The following is a 19,061-nucleotide window of genomic DNA, read 5'->3' as shown; positions in this document are numbered from 1 at the left end:
CCGGGCCGCCCGGAGGAGCCGCGCCGGGGGCAGCAGAGCCGGCCGCAGCCTGGATGGGCAGCCGCGCCCAGCCGCTCCCCGCGCCCGCCAGGTAGGGGCAAACTTGCCGGGGTCCCTGCCTCTGCCCCCGGGGCTGCACGTGCCCCTTTGCCTGGGAGGGACTTGCTGCTTGGAGGGCAGCTGGGGCTGGAGGGGGCTTCTTGGGTGGGGGAACGGGGTTTGGCTGCTGCTCGTCTGGGATCCGCGCTTGCCAAGGGATCCTGTGCAGGGGGCGATGGGCAGTGAGCGCTGTCCTGCGCACCTGCGTTGGGCAGGGGGCTCCCACAAGTTAGGGAGGAGGGGGATCTCGAGTCCCGTGACAGGCTGCAGGGGTTGAGTCCAGTGAGGGGGGGTCTCGGCTCCGGTCAGGGGGGTGGTGAGGGGTGAGGAGGGGGACTTGAGTCCGTGAGTCCGGAAAGGTTGAGAGCCGCACGTCGAGTTAGTGGCTTCTGTAGGGACAGATCAATAGATGCACGGCGAATCCCTTTCGCATTGCAGAGCTGAGCCTTGCCGTTTCAAAACGGATTCAGCTCATCGGTGAACTGCCTTAAATCCGAGCAAGAGACCCCCAAGGCGACGTGGGTCTGAAACGACTCCCCCAGCTGCGCGTGAAATCCTAAGTTTGGAGGTAGGCTCCCTCCTTTTTGGGTCAAGGTAGTTGTAAAAGTACTTTTAAAAAATTGACATGTGCTTCCGTGCAAACCATCGCTGGCCATTTCAGGATTCTCTGGGCTCACAGTCTGAGGCAGCCCTGCTTCAATACTGTTTGTCCTATGCCTAATGTGAAGTACAACTGCTGCTTGCACTGTGAGCTATAGTCTGGAACAGAAAGCTGGTGATATATCTGGCAGGAGGGTGAGTATCTCAAGACTTGAACAAGAGGAGTATATTGATTCCATTAGCAGAATTTACAGATCAACCAACAGATCCTTTTAACACAATCTCCTTTCCAGAATTAAAGTTCTTATCTAAGCATCTATCACTTATTCTAGGCCAACATATGGCATAAGTTATTCAGAGTAACTTCTTAGGAACATAGTGGATCTGAAGGCAAACAAAATGTGTCCTAGGTAGTTATGAGCCAAGGTGTGCGTGTTTTTTAAGTGGTTAATAATTTTGGGTGCGTCAGTTTTTTTGGTGTCCAACTTCTGATCTTTTAATAGTGTCAACATGGTTGTTCTCCATCACGGATTTGTCTTTCAGCCATTTTCCATGGTGATGCATGCAGCGTTTTCTTAAAATGTATAATTGTTATCATCAGCCAGATTTGAATCATCTTCAGTTGCAGCAATTGCTGGCCAGGTTTCATATAGAAAGTTTGGCAAGAAACAGCGTTGCCAAATATGTGGTAGAATCAGCCAGGGAACAAAATTGCAGCAAGCAGTTGTTTCTGATGAAAAGCAGAGGTTTAGCTAGAAAAACGGGTCTTCAAAACTCCTTTTACTTGAAGTAAGTGTATGGGGGGTGCAAAATGAAAGAATATTGGTGAATACTGGAAAATCTGAATTTTGAATGTTCTGTGTATTTAAACTGCTATTAAAAGAGAGAGTGTAAGGGTGGGAGATGAGGGTGTTTGTGTGCCAGAAATGTTTCTTTAAAATATATTGTAAATGAACTCTCTGTCTTTGGCTAAACAATGAAAAAGGAGAGCAGCAGTGCTAGCTTCAGTTGGCAATAATTGTGTCTACCTCTCATGCCAGGCTTTTCATCTGTGGACGTGAAAGCACTGTATAAAGGAGAGTAGCAGCATCACTTCTGTTTTACAGATGTGGAAACTGAGATACAGGGAGGTGAAACAGCTGGTTCAAGGTCATGCACAGCAAGTCAGTGGCAGAGGCAGGAGGAGAACCTGCCTTTCCTGTGTCCTCGCTTGTTTAGTGCTCGTTTACCAGGCCTCCCAACAATGGACAGTGAGCAGATTTTACATTCTTTAGGGCCAATTTTAGCAAATCTACTAAAAGTATTGGTAACATAAGGTACAAAGCTGTTATCTTAGAGGAGCTGGTGTATTCGTCCTGGTTCCCCTGGCCTGAGAATGTGTGTGTGTGGAGCGGTAATTCCTAGCTTTCAGCAAGCTACAAGAATGTTAGCAGCCCTTCAACTCAGAGTTCATAAATAGAGACAGAAGAAACAGAATGAGGAAGGGGTCGGATTCTGCTTTTAGTCATGCTGATGTAAAACCAGAGTAACTCCATTTACTTCAAGAGAGTTACTTTAGGTTTAACTGAGATGAGAATTTCTCTCTTGCACAGAAAGCCAACTTCAGCGCGTAACGGTTCCTGACTGACCATTCCAGAGGCATGCCAGAATATCCCAAGGGAAGAATAAAATAAACAACAGAACAGCAGAGAAAATTATATGTTAGTGCTACGTCACCAAGATAACACTAATGATGTAATTACAGTTTCCAGAGAAATCACAACAGTTTCCAGGCAAGAATTTTTATCAGCATTCGATACCAGGATTGGATTTGGCCCTGACATGATACAAACTGCAGAATCCCTGAAAAATCTGCTTGGGGGAGAGATCTCCCTGGTCTCCCAGGGATCCTGGAGCTGGCTAATAGCATAGTTAGGTGGACTGTGATGCTCGTTCAGCATATATTCAGCCAGAGGTGCTCTGGTGGAAGCTTGTTTGCTATGGAAAGTGCTGGCAGAGCACTTGGGTGAAGTCAGTGTTGGCAACATCATCTGCCCTCTCACCTGGGATAAATGCCACCCCGGCGTGCTCCTGCATCTACTCGTGTATTACAGCCCTACTTCCCTCTGTGCAGCAGAAGTGAATCAAGGTCTATAGCTCCAGCTAGTCTAAGGCGGGGTGGGCAGGGGAGGGTGCTGTATTTTCTTGCATATAATACATCCGAGAAGATAATATGCACCTTGTTTTTAACAGGCAGCATGAAAGAAAAAAAAAAGATCTTTCCGAGTAAGTAACCGAGTAGCTGTTCGTGAGCCTGCTGCTAGTTCTGTGCGCCAGATGGGGCCTGCCAGCCAACTCTGTATGCTGTGTCCAGGGCTGTGTACTGGATTTGGCTATGGACCAGCCCCACATGCCAGCCTGATTTGGCATGCAGGGCCATATCATCCAGCTGGAGTTTGGAAATTTGGCGGTCGGGGTGGGGTGGCAATGTTAATTGCTGTGGCTCCCAGAGCCAGGACAGTTAATGTTGCTACTGTTTTCCTGATGCCAAATTTCTGGATCTTTGGGGAGACCCATGGGCTGGATGACTCAGCTCCACAGGCCAACTCTGTATTTCTAGCATATAGTGCTCACCCCAAATCCAACTGTGTTTTTGTTTTTTTTTGGAGTGGGGGGGAAGGTGTATTTTGTTTGCAAGAAAATACAATACTACAGGGTAGTATTGTGCTCTTTGCCTTTCCTATTTAAATCCCTCTCAATTTCTTTCCAGTTGTTTTGCAACTACACCCTCTGTCTCAAGGCTGCAACTACACCCTCTGTCTCAAGGGTGGAGACTGTGTTTACCTGCCACTGAGACATGTATGTTTAGAAAGCCCTGGCCAGTGCTAATAGCTGTTAATGCAAGACTCAAATCCCCAAAGCAACATTAGTCCCTTCCTCTCAAATTTTCTGGTGTGGGATGTCTGCCAGGGATCCACAATAAAGTGGAGGCTCGTGAATAATTAAAATATTCCACTAACCTACAACCTGTGGATATTTTTTAGCTTATTTCTCCCTTTGTCTTCCCTCTGTTTTTCTTTCTTTCCTTTCACCTACCCCTTTCATTAACTCTTGATTTCATTTCCAGCCTCTTTTTTATTTTTGCTTGTGTTTTCCCATGTGTTTTCTTTTCTTTTGTAAGAAAGCAGCAAACAACAACACCAGCCTGCTCTCACTTCTTGTCTGTGAAGCATGTCTGTCCGAGTCTGGCTTCTTTTAAAATGCCAAATCTTCAGTTGGTTAAAATTGTTGTAGTCCTATTGAGGTCAATAGGATACATCACATTACAGTAGCTGAACACCTGTCCTATAGTTTTCTTTCGATTCTCCCATTCCTTGCTTCTGTTTCCTTCCCTTTATTCTCCATCATATTCCAGACTCTCTTGGGTTTTTCTTTCTAGCCTTATTAATTCATTGTTTCTTTCCCCCTTTGCCCTATAAGTTTTGGTTTGTTCTATGCATGGTCCTACACTGCCCTCATCCCTGTCATATTTTCCTTTTAGTAGAATTTGAAGTCACTGGATATGGTTCATTTCTTTCTCATCCTCTGACTAGCAGGGAAACTGTGTGTGTGTGTGTGTGCGTGTGTGTGGTTTGGTGCTTTGCTAGGTTGCTTATTATGTACATGCTGTTTGATGTTGATACTAGAGGAGGCAGGTTGGAGAAGTGTGGTATGCACTTGCATTGAAGGCGGTGTGATTTGTAATGGTCCTTTGTTCCTATGGGAATTCATTCCACAGTCTGGATGGGCTTCCAAGAAAGCTCTGTCACCACCTGCTGAGATGAACTTTTCCTTATGGCAGTGGAGTGTCATCCTGAAACTCGAGTACCCTGGGCTAAAGCCACTGAAAACCCTGAAGGTGAGGACTCAGACCTTTAAATGATGTGGTAGTCTTTCTGTGTTTGCTAATATCCTTTATGCACTAAGTATATAGCTGGATCAAAAAAGAAAAAAGCAATCCATATTCCCTGGACTATCACGGCTGCAATAATACTATGACCTTGATATTTTTTGGAAAGTTAATGTCGTGAGTGAAGGACAGGTCTGATGCACTTGCGGTAATTTCTGTTGCCGAGATGTATTGCAGTATTTAGAACTAGTTAATGTTTCCCAAAGTGATGGCTGATGGCTCCATCCCCTTGTGGGTGCCCATGCCCCGCTGTCTGCTCCTCTGCTGATCCATCCTGTTTCTCCCTCCTTACTCCGGTGCAGTGTTACAAGTTCCTTTTTAGTATTCTTCCTTGTTGTCTCTCTAAATTCCCTCCCATCACCCATAGTCATTCTTCCCAATACTCCTTTCCCTTGCTTTGAATTTCCACTCTCTATTTGTTTTCTTTCAGTTTTTCTTTTATTCTTTTCTTTTCCTTTTTTTCACTCCCAGTGGCTAATCCCACTTTTTTTTTTTCTCACTCCTTGGAGACTTCATAAATGTGGTGGTATGCCATGATCTGTTTTCTCATAGCTGTGCTGCTGTCTGACACCTGGGCAGAGAAGAAGTGGGGAGAAAGTGTGCAGAAGAATGCCAGCCAGTAAGGGAAATCCATTATGGTTTTCCTCCTTGAACTGCTTGAAGTGGGTCTTCAGGCTTCCCTCCATGATCACAGTGGATATCAGAGCCCACTAATGTGAGACTGTGTTAAAGACACAACACGCATACCCCAGTTACAGACATAAAAGTGGTTTTGATTTGCTCCCTGCCAAATATAAACAGCTATAGGTAGATTTGCATCTCAGTTTGTGAACAATGAGAGCAGCCTGGCTTCTGATGTAAATTATGATGTAACAATCTGACAATTGCACAACTTTTTATTTCTGGCATCAGCAAAAAAAACCATCTACATTAATTCTTGTAGAGCAACACAGTCCTCTCCAGTCTGTGGGACACATCTTTTAGTCAAAGGGAGGATCTCTTGCATAATTCACCACGCCACTGACTGACTCCCTGGCTATTTTAGGCTTCAGTTCAAAACTGCCTGACTTCTTATTTTAAACCTCCCTGGACTTGCTTTTTCCTGTCTCATAGGTTTTGTTCCTTTCTGACCTTGTCCCTCTTACTTTCCCTTATATTTAGGCAGACTGGAACCTGAAGCGGTCACTTTTTTAGCCCTCCATTGAACAGAGAGGCGATATTAGGGTCTTGTCCTTCCAGGTTGGGAAATTCACAGCTCCCCTTTCAGCCTTTTGTAACGTCACCCCTTTATTTTAGCACTCCAACAACATGCAAAGAAGATTAAAAAAGGCAGAGGCGCCCTCATCAGATGCTCCCCCAGACCACCCAGTGTTTTTTTGGCTCACCAGGAGATGGAGAGGCAGCTCCTCTCTTCTTTCCCCTTAGGAGGCATTGCATGCTTCCTTTTCCCTTAACCCTTATTCCCACGGATCCTTCAGCAAAACCATCTGTGCTAAGACCTGATACTCTTAAGTTTAGGAAGAAAATATAAAATGTCCTTTTCTCCCTCCCTTTCTTATAAGGCTGATAAAGCAATAAAGGGCACACGTACAATTTGTGTTTGCATTACAGCTCCTTCAGTGGGTGTTTGGTGAGTATAATGAGCGTAGCGTATGAGCTACAGGATGGAAAAGTTGAGCGAAAGGTTTGTCTCTCTCTCTCCCAGTTTTTATGTTTTTGTTCAGTCAACAGCTCGGTCATGGAAATCTGCAACCCTGTTAATTGTCATGTATGCTTTGTCATCCTAGTTCATTTCTCGGCTGCTGCTAGACTTGGCTTCCTTCCAAGCATAGGAATAAGAGCCCCACTGCATCCTACTTGCCTCTGTTTGTTCACAGGAAGGTAACAAAGGTCAGTGCACTTCTTAAGCCAATTTGAACACTAAGGAGTAGTAGCATGGTGACTTGCTGTGTGACCTTGCTTTTTTCTGCCTCATCGTCTCCTGGGGTGCTGCGGGACCCCAGCTGAGAATCACTTCTTTAGATTAATATGGCAAACAACATCTGTTTTTTCTTGTTGTATTCATTGCATGCATCCATTATAAGGGAGGCTGTTTGGTCTTGTGTGGAAGGGAGAGGACATACCCTGCAATGTACAGAGATGGGGGTTGAGAGAGTAGTTCAGTGTGCCTCACGGGCATTTATAGTCCCTGCTGCGGAGCTTTTTCTGTTCCTAGTCCTGGCTCTTGTGCTATCTTCCTAATGGTAAAAGTTTATAGCACAACCTACTATGCACATTTCAGCTCAAATCTAATGATATCCAAGAAAACATTTTGCACAAAATAGGGAAACTTTTGCTGCTGACTTCAATAGTAGCAGGATTAGACTCATAATGTATAATGTATTTCAGGACTAAGTAATTCATATATTAATGTAATATATGCTTACCAATGAGGAGACAGGTGGTTAAAAAGAAGGCATATAATTCAGTTTGTCCTAAAAAAAAAATCATTCTTTTTTATTTAGGCAACTTTATTGGATCAATTTTTTTAAAAGTTAGAAGACATTTGTTTTCATTTGTCAAAATAAGTATAAATGCTGTTAAACTGGCTTGTGCGTCTCAGGCTGTTGTGTAATTTTATGGACTTTTGTTTACTACAACATGAATGAAGAATAAATAGTGCTGTAAGGTAGGTGCAGACTTTGAAAATGGCAAATCAGTTACTATACCCCATCTAAGTAATTTTTCTTATTTTTTAGGTTTAATGTACTGACATGTATTGAACAGTGGCTTCAGCATTATGTTGTAGGAGAAGGATTTTTTAGTCATTAACTTGGACACAAAAGAAGCTGTTTTATAGATTCCTGTCAAGCTAAGGACCTCTGCAACTTGCATACATAAGGAGATGGCTAATCTAGTTGATTATTCAGTGCTTCCCAGTTCAGTCAGGGTGCATGTGACAAGGGAGCTTGCCCATTAAAGCCACTGAGAATCTAGGATGCACAAAGACTATAGAACTGAATCCCACATGATAATTTATGGCAAAACCCTTTGCACAGTGTTATTCATGAGACCCCGATCCTGCAAACACATCGTACTAGGCAAAGCACATGCTCCTGTCATTTCATTGTAGAGGCTACAGGTTGCTCCTTTCAAGGTAGCTAGTCTCTTCCAAAGGCTGCTTGTAAGTGGTGAGGCATGATCTGCCTCCTTACTGCCCCTCTGAGAAAGCTGGTTATCCCTAGGGCTGAGCAAAGGTTCTGATCTATCAATGACCTGCTTACACGCAGGTTTCTCTTTACGCATGTGAGGTGCCCTATTGGTTTTAACTGACTCCTGAGCTTAGAGGTAAGAATGTCTTTAATGACCCAGTCCACTCTTACTGTCATCCATGGGAACTTTTTCCCATTGATTTTAATGGCAGTTGGATTGAGTTGACTTCTGTAATGGTTGGATGTTGAATCCTGCTCTTGGGTCCAGATCCTGAAAAGTGGCTAACTCCAGCCCCGTAAGTAGGGGTGGACATTGAGCTTACCCAGCTCATTAGAGGGGGTGCTCTCAAGGTCCCCTTCACTCGTCTACTCTTCTCAGCATTTCCCAAACCTGGTGGGCACTCTCTCCAATGGTCCTCTGCTCCTATTGTGGTGCAGTTCCTCTGAACTCTTTTTCTACATCCCTCTTTGCATTGCCCCAGCCCTTCCTGCTCTTTGCTTGGCTCTTCGCTATTGTTCCTGCTTACCCTCATCTCTACACCCCACTTTGCATTGCCCTGGGCCTCCCTACTCTGAACGTAGGTCTTGTCTATCATTCTTGCTTACCCCCATCATCAAATTTGCCTCTGCAGATCATCTCTGGGTGTACCAGTGGGTGGTGAAGTAGCCTTCAACACATGGCTTGGGCACTGCAGAGTGGGGAGAAGTGAAATGTGCACTGGGGAGAGCTTCACTGTGGTTGGCAGCTGGGACCATTAGAGGGTGTGAGAATGCCCACCAGGCTTGGGAAAGACTGGTCCATGGCACACATCTTGCTAGTTATGCTTCTGGATAACTCATTGATTTCAGTGGGAGTGAGTTGCCAAATAGGAATTTGCTGTTTAAACATCTTTGAGGATATGAACCTAAGTGCTTGAGGGCTTCTTACGTGTGACACTGGGAGCTGCACAAATGTTGATGGGTGTTAGTGCTAGCTCAAACTTGTAGCAGTCGCACTTCAGGCCAGCAGGTGCCTGGAGGACTGAAAGGTAAAACCTCACCTCCCATTCTCGCTCCCTTGCTGCTTCCCAGGGTTCTCCCATGCCTTCTCTTGCCCCCAGGGCATTATTTCCTGGTGGCTGCCTGTGCTATCTGTCGCAGGGGAGCAGGCAAGGTGGGGTTAACCCACCTGCCCTGCCACAGCTACTGCTGGGCTGCTGCCCTACTGGGCAGGCAGTTTAACCCTTCCCTGCCTGCTCCTCTGGGACAGACAGCACAGCCCAGAGGCAGATCAAGATTTATTGGGGCCCTGGGCAGACAAAAAATTGGAGCCTCTCCACAACATCTTAGTGTAGCATGGATCTGAGATAATCCCGCCCTGGAGTAGCGTAACTTTGATCTGCCTAACAAGTGCTTAAAACCAATTTCAGGTGTTAGTGTGAGGACAATCCAGACGTTAGGAGCTCTAGGAAATGCCCCAAATTACTGTGTAACAACCCCTTCAGAGGCCAGGGGAAGCTATTGCCTGTGTCAGGGGGCCACACAAGCAAGACCCTTGCATCTCCCTCTCACAGGGCATGAAGATAACCTGGACCTCAGCATTACATTTGTTGTAATTAGCTCTTAGATCTTGGCTCTTTTAATTTACTTCACATTGGGTCTTGGCAAAATGTTCTTCTCCTGTCAGCATTTCCTTACACTGAAGTATGTTTCAGGATGTTCTCATTTGAGTGTAATTGAAATAAATCTACTTTCAGGAGTTCCCTTCCCCCTCCCCTTCCCTCACCAAAAAGTTTTAGTAGGGCCAATGAAAAAAGTTTTATAGTAGGTAGGGTCGGAAGGGACCTGAGCAGATCATCGAGCCCAACCCCCTGCCATGTCTGATGTCTGTGTAGATCCTAGGAGTTGCTTTTTCACTTCCAATTCAGACGTGGAAACAGACATCATTACTCCTATACAGACTTCTGGAATCCTTCTCTTCTGAGATCCAAGAACCCCTGGAGTTACAATTTACCACTAATCATTACAGTTTTAGGAATCATCATTCTCCAGCCCTCTCCCTAGCTCTCCAAGAAGCCATTAGCTGAGTGGCACCCCATGAGGCAGAAATGGGTCCCATGAATATCCCTGCTGCTCATTTACATTTTGCTCTGTCTACAAACATTCAGCCAGAAGTAATTTGCTAGAATATTTGTGGAAAGTGTATACGCGCACACACAAAAGATGTGAACATTGGTGAAGCAATTCCATGTTATGTTCAAGTGAATAGTCATAAAAGCATCTAAGGTATTATCCCAGCTCTAATCACACGCAATAAAGACAAGGATTGCCTGCAAATAAGTATTTTACCAAATAAGAATACTAAGAATTGATGCAATACCTATCCGCAGTTCTTTTAGGGTTAGCATATGTCATCTTTTTGAACAGCATTAAACAGCTATTAATACATGGATTTTAATATGCAGGATAATGCTGTACTTTGGCACAATACGCTGCACAGTGATTTCCTGTCCATAAAGCATTAAAGGTGTTCTGGGGCTGTTGATATGCCTACAGCATGTGATGGTTATAGCAATACTCAGTTTCCAAAGTTGGGGTTCAAAGCTTCTTCCATTAAAATGAAGCTGGACTCCAATGGGAGAAAAAATCAGATGCAGTGTGAAAGCTAAGCAATTTTTAAAAGGGACTGCATGAAGTACAGCTCAACCTAACTACATTCTCTACCCTGTAATCCCCTCCTTGAACATGCACTTTCCATCAGCTTCTTTTTTATTAAAAAAATAGGGAGGGAAAAACAACAGCAAACCAATGAAAAGTACCCATCTGCAGACAAATGCAGAAATTCTGCCATTGACTTCAGTAGGGCTAGTTACATGTGGTAACTTTAACATGAGTAGTCCGGTGAGACTACTCACATACTTAACTTTAAGTACATGCATTACTACAGTCCTCATATATACACCCTATATAGCAGTGGTCACCAATCAGTGGATCTCAATCCACTGGTAGATCTCAGAGTCTTTTGCGATAAGATCTTGGAGCCTCTTGGAGTCAATCCAAGGCTGGGGTAGGGGGCTGAGTGCCCGCGTGCATGCACGTGCATGCCCCAGCCCAGCAGGTCAGTCTATGGGGGAGGGAAAGGGCAGGGGCTAGATCAAGGCCCCCGCAGTGAGGGACAGTACCGCAGAGGCAGGAGCAGGGGTAAGTTGAGTGGGGCCCCGGCCTGCCTCAATCTGCCTCCTATCCCTTCCCTCCCCACAGACTTACCTGCTGCGTGGTGGGGTGGCAGTGGTGCACAGTAAATCTTGGGCTGCTTTTAAATGCCAAAGGTGATCTTCTGCTTAAAAAGTCTGGAGACCACTGCTATATAAGATGTAAGCAATATCTACATATATCCTACATATCTAGGATATAAACAGGATATAATGTATCAGATTTAATCAGTTATTAATTTACTTTAAACAGCTGTTTAGAAGGGAAGCAAAGTATCACTAAGGGCCACTTCTCATAATGATTTACCTATGTGGCTGAAAAAATGAGGAGATCACGATTTTCAACCATACCTTGTCATGCATCCACAGATGAATCTCAAGCAGGTCCAAGGAGGTGATCCTCCCCCTCTAGGCGACACTGGTCAGGCCACAGTTGGAGTACTGCGTCCAGTTCTGGATGCCGCACTTCAGGAGGGATGTGGACAGCATCGAGAGGGTCCAAAGGAGGACCATTCGCATGATCGGGGGACAGCAGGGCAGACCCTACGAGGAGAGGCTAAGGGACCTGAACCTCCAAGCATTAGCAGGAGTGACAAGAAATAAAAGTCACAAGCCGGCAAAGGGTAGATCCAGCCTAGACATCCGGAGGCACTACTTCGCAGTCAGGGCGGCTAGGATCGGGAACCAACTTCCAAGAGAAGTAGTGCTGGCTCCTACCCTGGGGGTCTTTAAAAGGAGGTTGGATGAACACCTTGCCCGGGTCGTTTGACCCCAGTACTCTTTCCTGCCATGGCCATTGTAACTCCAGGGGTTCTTGGATCTCAGAAGAGAAGGATTCCAGAAGTCTGTATAGGAGTAATGATGTCTGTTTCCACGTCTGAATTGGAAGTGAAAAAGCAACTCCTAGGATCTACACAGGCATCAGACATGGCAGGGGGTTGGGCTCGATGATCTGCTCAGGTCCCTTCCGACCCTACCTACTATAAAACTTTTTTCATTGGCCCTACTAAAACTTTTTGGTGAGGGAAGGGGAGGGGGAAGGGAACTCCTGAGAGTAGATTTATTTCAATTACACTAATGATGTCAATTACACAATTACAGTAATGATGTCTGTTTCCACGTCTGAATTGGAAGTGAAAAAGCAACTCCTAGGATCTACACAGACATCAGACTTTGGGCTCATTTGGACCTGGAGCTCTGGTTCAGACCCATCTCTAGCATCAGCTGTGGAATTTTCCACAGATTCATGCTAGTTCCTTTGCCTGTGAAAATCTTCTTCTTAAATGCAAAGGTTTTTGCTGTTTTCTTTCAGTAGAAGTTTTCCCAAAACATTTTACAGCAACAGTTCTCTGTATTCTTGCTTCTTAAGAGCCTCTATAAACCCCTTGGAGATTTATGATTTGGTTAAAGAAAACCACTCTTACTTTTAGCAATAAACATCCTTCAGAGCATCTGAAGAAAAAACCCTATATAACTTCAGGTGCTCAGACTGCAGAGCAAAACTATCTATCTATAGAAAAGGAAGGATCTGAATTGTTAAGTAGAATTTGGAGAAGTCTGATTTTTACCGTACACCCTCAGTGACTCTATCCCAATCCAGCTCTGCTCTTTACATGTTTATGCAAGTTGCCTGAAGGATTTTAATGAACTAAGCACTGAGGCACAACTGTAGCAATATTGCCTGGCAAGAGAAATAGTTTCTTAAGCAAGCAGGTCCCAAACCAGCTAAGGTTTTGCAGGCTAAAAGTTACTAGTTCTCTGCCTAGAAACTCTTTAGCCAGCTCGGATTCCCAAGCACTAGTTTGATAATATGCTCTTTGTGGCTGCCTCAGCTCTTGGAAATGTTATACCCGTTTCCCACATGTCAGTAATGGGTTAAAATTAGCATGCATCTGTGCCGCACTCACTAGCTCATTTGCTAATAAAACCAGTCTAGTCACAGCATAGTCAGTGCAGCTTTATACCTTGCAGCTTACACTAGGCTCCATGCTGCTGTGGCTAGGCCCCCATGCTGGAGTTAGATGGTTTAAAGTGAGTGTCTCTGCACTGTATTGCAGTACTTGCTGTCATGCTATAAGCATATCCTTAGTGTAGATGGAACCTGGCCATTTTCAGCAATATGTCAGGACTGATTTTCCTGACATGGTATTGCTATAGCAATTCAGGGTTTCATGTTTAAAAACATCACTACGCAGAATAAGGAGGAAATACTCTTCCCTTTGTGGTGCTTAAGTTATTGCTTTCAGTTCTACATATCTCTTTACAAGGAACATATTGTCAAATTGGAGGGAGTCCATAGAAGGAAAATATAGTTAGGAGGTGGGAGTAACAGTCTAAGGCAGTGATACTCAACCTTCTGGCTCCATGGGCTGGATGAGTGGCATGGGCCAGATCCAACACAGGGTCAGTCTACAGGTGCAGCCTGGCATGCAGAGCTCCCCATGGGTCAGGAAATTTGGTGGCAGGGGAGCAGTGGCAGTGTAATTGCTATGGTTTTCAGAGCCAGTTCCAGAGCTGTGGCAGTTAATGCTGCCACTGCTCACATGCTGCAAAATTTCCTGACTTGTGACATGGCCCCACAGGCTGGATTTGGCTCGTGAGCTGGAGGTTGAGCACCATTACCTTAGGAGGAAATAATGAAAACTCAGGTCTATGCAGTGTGGAAGCAGTGGCCTATGTGTGTGTGTTACAGAATGAAACAAAGATCTGAATTTTGTGAACTCCAATAAGAGAAAGTAATTAAGTAAAATCATCAGAGAGGGTGCAGAGGAGAGCCACGTGTATGATCAGAGGTCAGGAAAACAGACCTTATGGTGAGAGACTGAGAGCCATGGGACTCTTCAGCCTGGAAAAGCACAGGCTCAGGGGTGATCTTGTGGCCACCTATAAGTTTATCAGGGGTGCTTACCAGGATCTGAGGGAACGTCTGTTCACCAGAGCGCCCCAAGGGATGACAAGGTTGAACTGTCACCTGCTCCTCCATGACCGTTTCAGGCTGGACATAAGGAAGAGCTTCTTTACTGTCCGAGCCCCCAAGGTTTGGAATACACTGCTGCCGGAGGTGGTTCAAGCACCTACTTTGAACATCTTTAAGAGACATTTGGATGTTTATCTTGCTGGGATCCTGTGACCCCTGCTGACTTCCTGCCCCTAGGGCAGGGGGCTGGACTCGATGATCTTCCGAGGTCCCTTCCAGCCCTAGTGTCTAGGAAATCTATTAAATAAAAATTATAACCAGGAATAGAGGGATGACACTAAGGCCTCTGACAAATGTTACATTTGTGTGATTACAAGTTAATTGCATGATAAATATGAAACATGCCACATACTCAATTTATCATGAAATAAAAAGGCAAACAAGCCAAAAAGATGCTTCACATGTATTCATAGAAATCATAGAGAAGCACGGCTTGTAGGGACCTCCATAGGTCATCCAGTCCAACCCCCCTGCCTGAAGCAGGACCATCCCTATCCAAACCAGGATCATCCCTATCCAATCCTATACAAATCCATAATTTGACTTCTTAGTAAAACTACCATCAACCCTAGCACAACACAAGTCATAACACTGTAACCTTCCACAGGTAAAGCGGGGGAACCATAGCAGCTGCCAACATCTTGCTTCTGTAAAAGGTAGTTAATATACACTCAGGAGATCCCAGGTAGAGGGGCATGCCCTTCTCTACAGAGGAATGCAAAACTGGTGATTGGGCGGACCCTGAGCGGAGAGGCAAGACCCTCTATCCAGGAACCTCCAGAGTTAAGTCTCAGCAGGCGCACTGGCACACCCCAGTCAAAATCCCCAGCCTGGGCTGCAGCCAGCATCCAATGTAGAACATCTTTGTGGCTTGTCTGTATGATGCTTTAATTTAAACATGTGACACGTTAAATTGGGCTGCGCATATGGTTTTTAAAGGTCCCAGGACCCTGGGATTGGTGAGCTTCTCCTCAATTCTGGGGTCTCCGTGCACCAGCTCTAAAACTTAGACATGCAGCTGGGCTGCACGCATGGTTTTTAGATGTCTTGGCACACCGGGACCGTTCAAAACTGTGTGTACAGCCTCGCTGCATGGGATCCTGGGACAGGGGAGATCCTGGGGGACCCTGGGATTGAGGAGGGTCAGCATACTGGGATGTTCCAAAACCCCATGTGTAGACCATTTGCATGTTTTTATATGTCAAGGCACACCAGTACTCCAGGGAAAGGCTCCCTGGTCCCAGAGTCCTGGCACATGAGACCATGAATTTGCAGTTCAGATGAGGGGAGTTGATCTACTTTCACTGACCATCACTTGCAAACCTGTGCCCTGGGCTCCCTGCACTGGCAGTTGTGTGATTGGGATCTAATGCCTGATCCTAAAATCATCCCTCCTGCTATACATATGTGGGTGGTATGGTAGGAGGCCTGATTGCAGGGATCAGGACACACCATGCCATTAAATGAATGTCTGTCAGTGCCCTAAAAAAGGGAAAAGTTGGATTATTTAAAAAAATCTTTCTCTCAGTGAGATAATTCATAACATTTACTCTCCAAATACCCCCTCGAGCCAAATGCAAAAATGTTTTAAATGTGTGTACCATGATCAGAGACTCTAAAGATGGAAAAGATGTTGCAGAGTGCAATTTACTCCCATGCAGAGGCCTAGGGAATACTTAAGTTATGTTTTGAGAGCCCAGGTCAGCCTTTCGAACAGAACTATATAAGGCTTAATTTCAGTCCACGTCCCTTCTCTTTACATTAAGACCACATGTTTGTAAACCAGAAAATATATTGTGTAGATTCTCACTTCTGTCAGCAAATTCTTTGCATTCTGTACTGTAGACACTTATGCACACATTTCTTGTGCCGTAGGTATGGAAAGATGTTTAAAATCTTTCACTGTTGTTCAATGTTCAGCCTTGTAACGTGATACAGAGATATGTTTAAGAACATACTGAGTCACATAGAATCAGTTACAACATGACTTGTTATTCTGATCCTGCCATTGGGTCCTTGTAGTTTGAACTCTCTGATAATTTAAACCATTGCTTTGTTCAGTTGAATTCTGTAGGACTCCTTCTTGTAGCCTTAGGGCTCTATCTGCATGGATTCATTGCTGGATCTGACCCTAAGGGTCCTGTAATCCTTCTTCCAGTGCTTCCCTTGACCTTTGTCTATATTACTTGGAAAGACGATTTGGATAGAGTGCTAGTGAGAGGGCCATGTCTCATGTTACACTTAGGATGTGTTAATTTCACTTAAAATGCAACCTTTACTGCAGGTTCAAGCAGTAAAAGGCATGCTAAATGTGATTGTGTACTGGCAAAGTTAGGACTTTTCTCCACATTGTATTAAGTAACATGGATTTAGCTGTTGTTGGACTGCTCAGCAAAGATAATATGAGCAATTTGTGGTGCCCAAAGGCTTCTATTCAAATTGTAAGTGACAGTAGCAAATGGAGGGGCTTATTCTTGCAGCTCTGTCCTCCTCTCTCCTCCCTCCTCTGCCCCAAGCCTCATGTGTTCTGTTCCCCCCTCTCCCATGGTCCTCTGAATGCTCTCCATGTGCCTGTTGTGTCATCAGTAGTTCTTCAGTTCAAAGATGATCTCTACCATGGCTCATGGTTAAAAAATGATCTCTACCATAGCTCTACCATGGCTCACTGAGGTGACTTAAGAGTCCAATCCTTGAGCCACAGATCTATCCTCAGAAGTTGCAGGTCGTTGTGCAGAATAGGCTGTAGGCTGGAATTCCTCTCCTTTTCCTTTCTCTGCTTTCTCTTCTCTGATTCGAAGGCAAGACACTTTACTTTGAAATGGGCTGCTGCTTGGTTGGGGTCGCAGCACCATTGGGGTTGGTCAGCAGACAGCGCCTCCCAGCTCTTGATGTTGTCATCCACTTCCTTGAGGTACACCTTCAATGTGTCTCCGTAACCAGAGCCATCCCTAGGGGTATGCAGGGCCCGGGGTATATCAGCCTGTGCGTGGCTGGGGGGTGGCAAGTGGCTGGAGCGCAGAGTGGGGGAGGCGAGCAGTGTGGAACGGGGTGAGAGGGGGCGAGTGGCCACTGCACAGTGCGTGGGAGCCGCAGCGGGGCCTGTACAGCACTGTCCACAGGGCCCCCCAAAGCACGGGGCCCAGGATAGTCACCCTGATTTGCACCCCCCCAGGGATGGACCTGCCAGTAGCACTTCCTCTAGCCACCTCAATCTCAGACCATAAATAAGCTTGGAGTAGAGCCCTCATTTTGGGAGTTGAGAGTCAGGCATCCTCATACAATGTCCAGTCTAGAGAAGCTGATGCTTGAGGATCATGGATTCAATGTTGGTAGCACTGGCTTCAGAAAGGATGCTGGTATTTGTGCTGCAGTCTTCCATTTGATATGAAGGATTTTCATTGCCACATGTGTGCAGCCCAGCACCTCATCCCTACTGGCTGGGTGTCCCTGAGCTCTGTCCATTTTGGACCCGAAGCTGGAGTTCAGGGGAGATCAAACCAGGATAACCGAGGCTAGAAACTGGCCCGCCAGTTCCTGGGCCCCACTAAGGCCAGTATTTGGTTCGCAAGTTCCTAGTCCCTAGTGGTGACCTTGGCCCATGAGTACTGAGTGCTGTGCTGGGAGCAGATTTGTGCAAGACCAGGCAGAGTGGGGAAAACAGGCTGAAGGAGTGACTATTATATTTGTTTTAAATTCTAAGTGTATGCTATATTATAATATCATAATAAACAACATGTTATAATATATTTAATAATATTTATTAATATTTAATTTATAATATACTTTTGGTAGCATATTAGGTTTTGAAATGGGGTGCCACAAAATTCTGAAAACTTGTGGAGGGGTGGCTTGGGTCTAAAAATTTTGAGAATCAGTGGCCCAGACATTAGAGATAGGAATATGTATGGTAAAAACACACTGTTCCATTATGGTCTTTCTGAGTCCTCTGCAACAAAAGATTTGCTCCAGTCTTTTTCTTTGGTTAAAAAATGAGTGAAACCTAGGAGTTGACATTTTCCAGGGAGTACCTTGAGTCTGTTGAGGGGTGCCTTGAGATGATCACTGATATAGAACATTACTCTAATTTCAGATGTGCTATGGAAAGCTTTACTGCAGAGTTTTTAACAATCGTCATGTCTAACTATGTTCCTGATAGAAGTAGAGCATCATTAAAACTACCTGTCAAACAAAATTATTCTTGTAAACTCAAGTCTGTAGAGAGGCATTTTCCTCTACCAGTGAACTGTGCTGATGCTGACCTGGGCATAACAATGCTCTTGGGTTCTTCTCATCTTCCTAAATCACTTTGTGAAGTTCAGTAATTTTAGCCAAGTAGCTTTTGGAAACTGTTAACACACCACTGAAAGGAGCTGAAAAGTATCTTCTCTGCTGTGTCGTAGTTATTGTTAAATCAGCAGGGATTACAGGGGGACTTTAAAGCAAACACAATTATTTTAAGCTGTCCATTCCACTTAGTAGAGGTTGATTGTGATCTTTTAATTTTAGCTGAATTCTGAACCTTTGAGGAGCTGTACCTAATCTGAACAGAATGCAAATCAGGGAGCCATCAGGAGTTGTTCAGGGTGTGAATCTCATTAATTATCATAGAGTGTTTTATCCGCAGGAAGTCCCTTCAGGTTAGGAAGAATGTACATTTGTTATCATTACATAAATGACATTCAGATAACTAAGTGATATTGTATAATACTCCCAGGAGCTTAAAGTGTACTAGAAATCCACCCAAATCACTACATAATATGCATAATGAATGCCCTCTAATACCATCTCTGCAGCTGGCATCTTTTCTGGCCTACTAGCATGTCTTCACCCCGGCCTACTTGTATATCCTGTATTGGCTAACATTCTCAGAACAAAAAATGGAAGATCTCATATCTGCATAAATATGCCCTCATTTCAATAATCGAAATATATTCTAGAGTTGGTATACCTTTTCATTTACTATTGGCTTACATATGTATTTTGTCTAAATAAGGAATACAGCTTTGGACCAAAATCTTAAAGCACACAATCCAAACGAAACATGATTGCAGTAGAGGAAGGTGTACATTAGAAAC

At 44.8% G+C, this 19,061-nt stretch overlaps 1 protein-coding gene across 1 annotated transcript in view; it reads left to right on the top strand.

The window, feature by feature from the left end:
- Positions 1-13: 13 nt before the first annotated feature.
- Positions 14-19,061, top strand: part of KCNS3 (potassium voltage-gated channel modifier subfamily S member 3) — a 32,227-nt gene continuing 13,179 nt past the window's right edge. Inside the window, 1 exon segment of the mRNA XM_025210012.1 lies at positions 14-91. Within this exon segment, the coding sequence (XP_025065797.1) occupies positions 54-91 (38 nt within the window). The 5' untranslated portion in view covers positions 14-53.

This window comes from Alligator sinensis, unplaced genomic scaffold (genome assembly GCF_000455745.1).
Source record: "Alligator sinensis unplaced genomic scaffold, ASM45574v1 scaffold870_1, whole genome shotgun sequence".
Lineage (NCBI taxonomy): Eukaryota > Metazoa > Chordata > Crocodylia > Alligatoridae > Alligator > Alligator sinensis.
The sequence above is the reverse complement of the archived record's forward strand: the minus strand, read 5'-3'. Positions and strand labels throughout refer to the sequence as shown.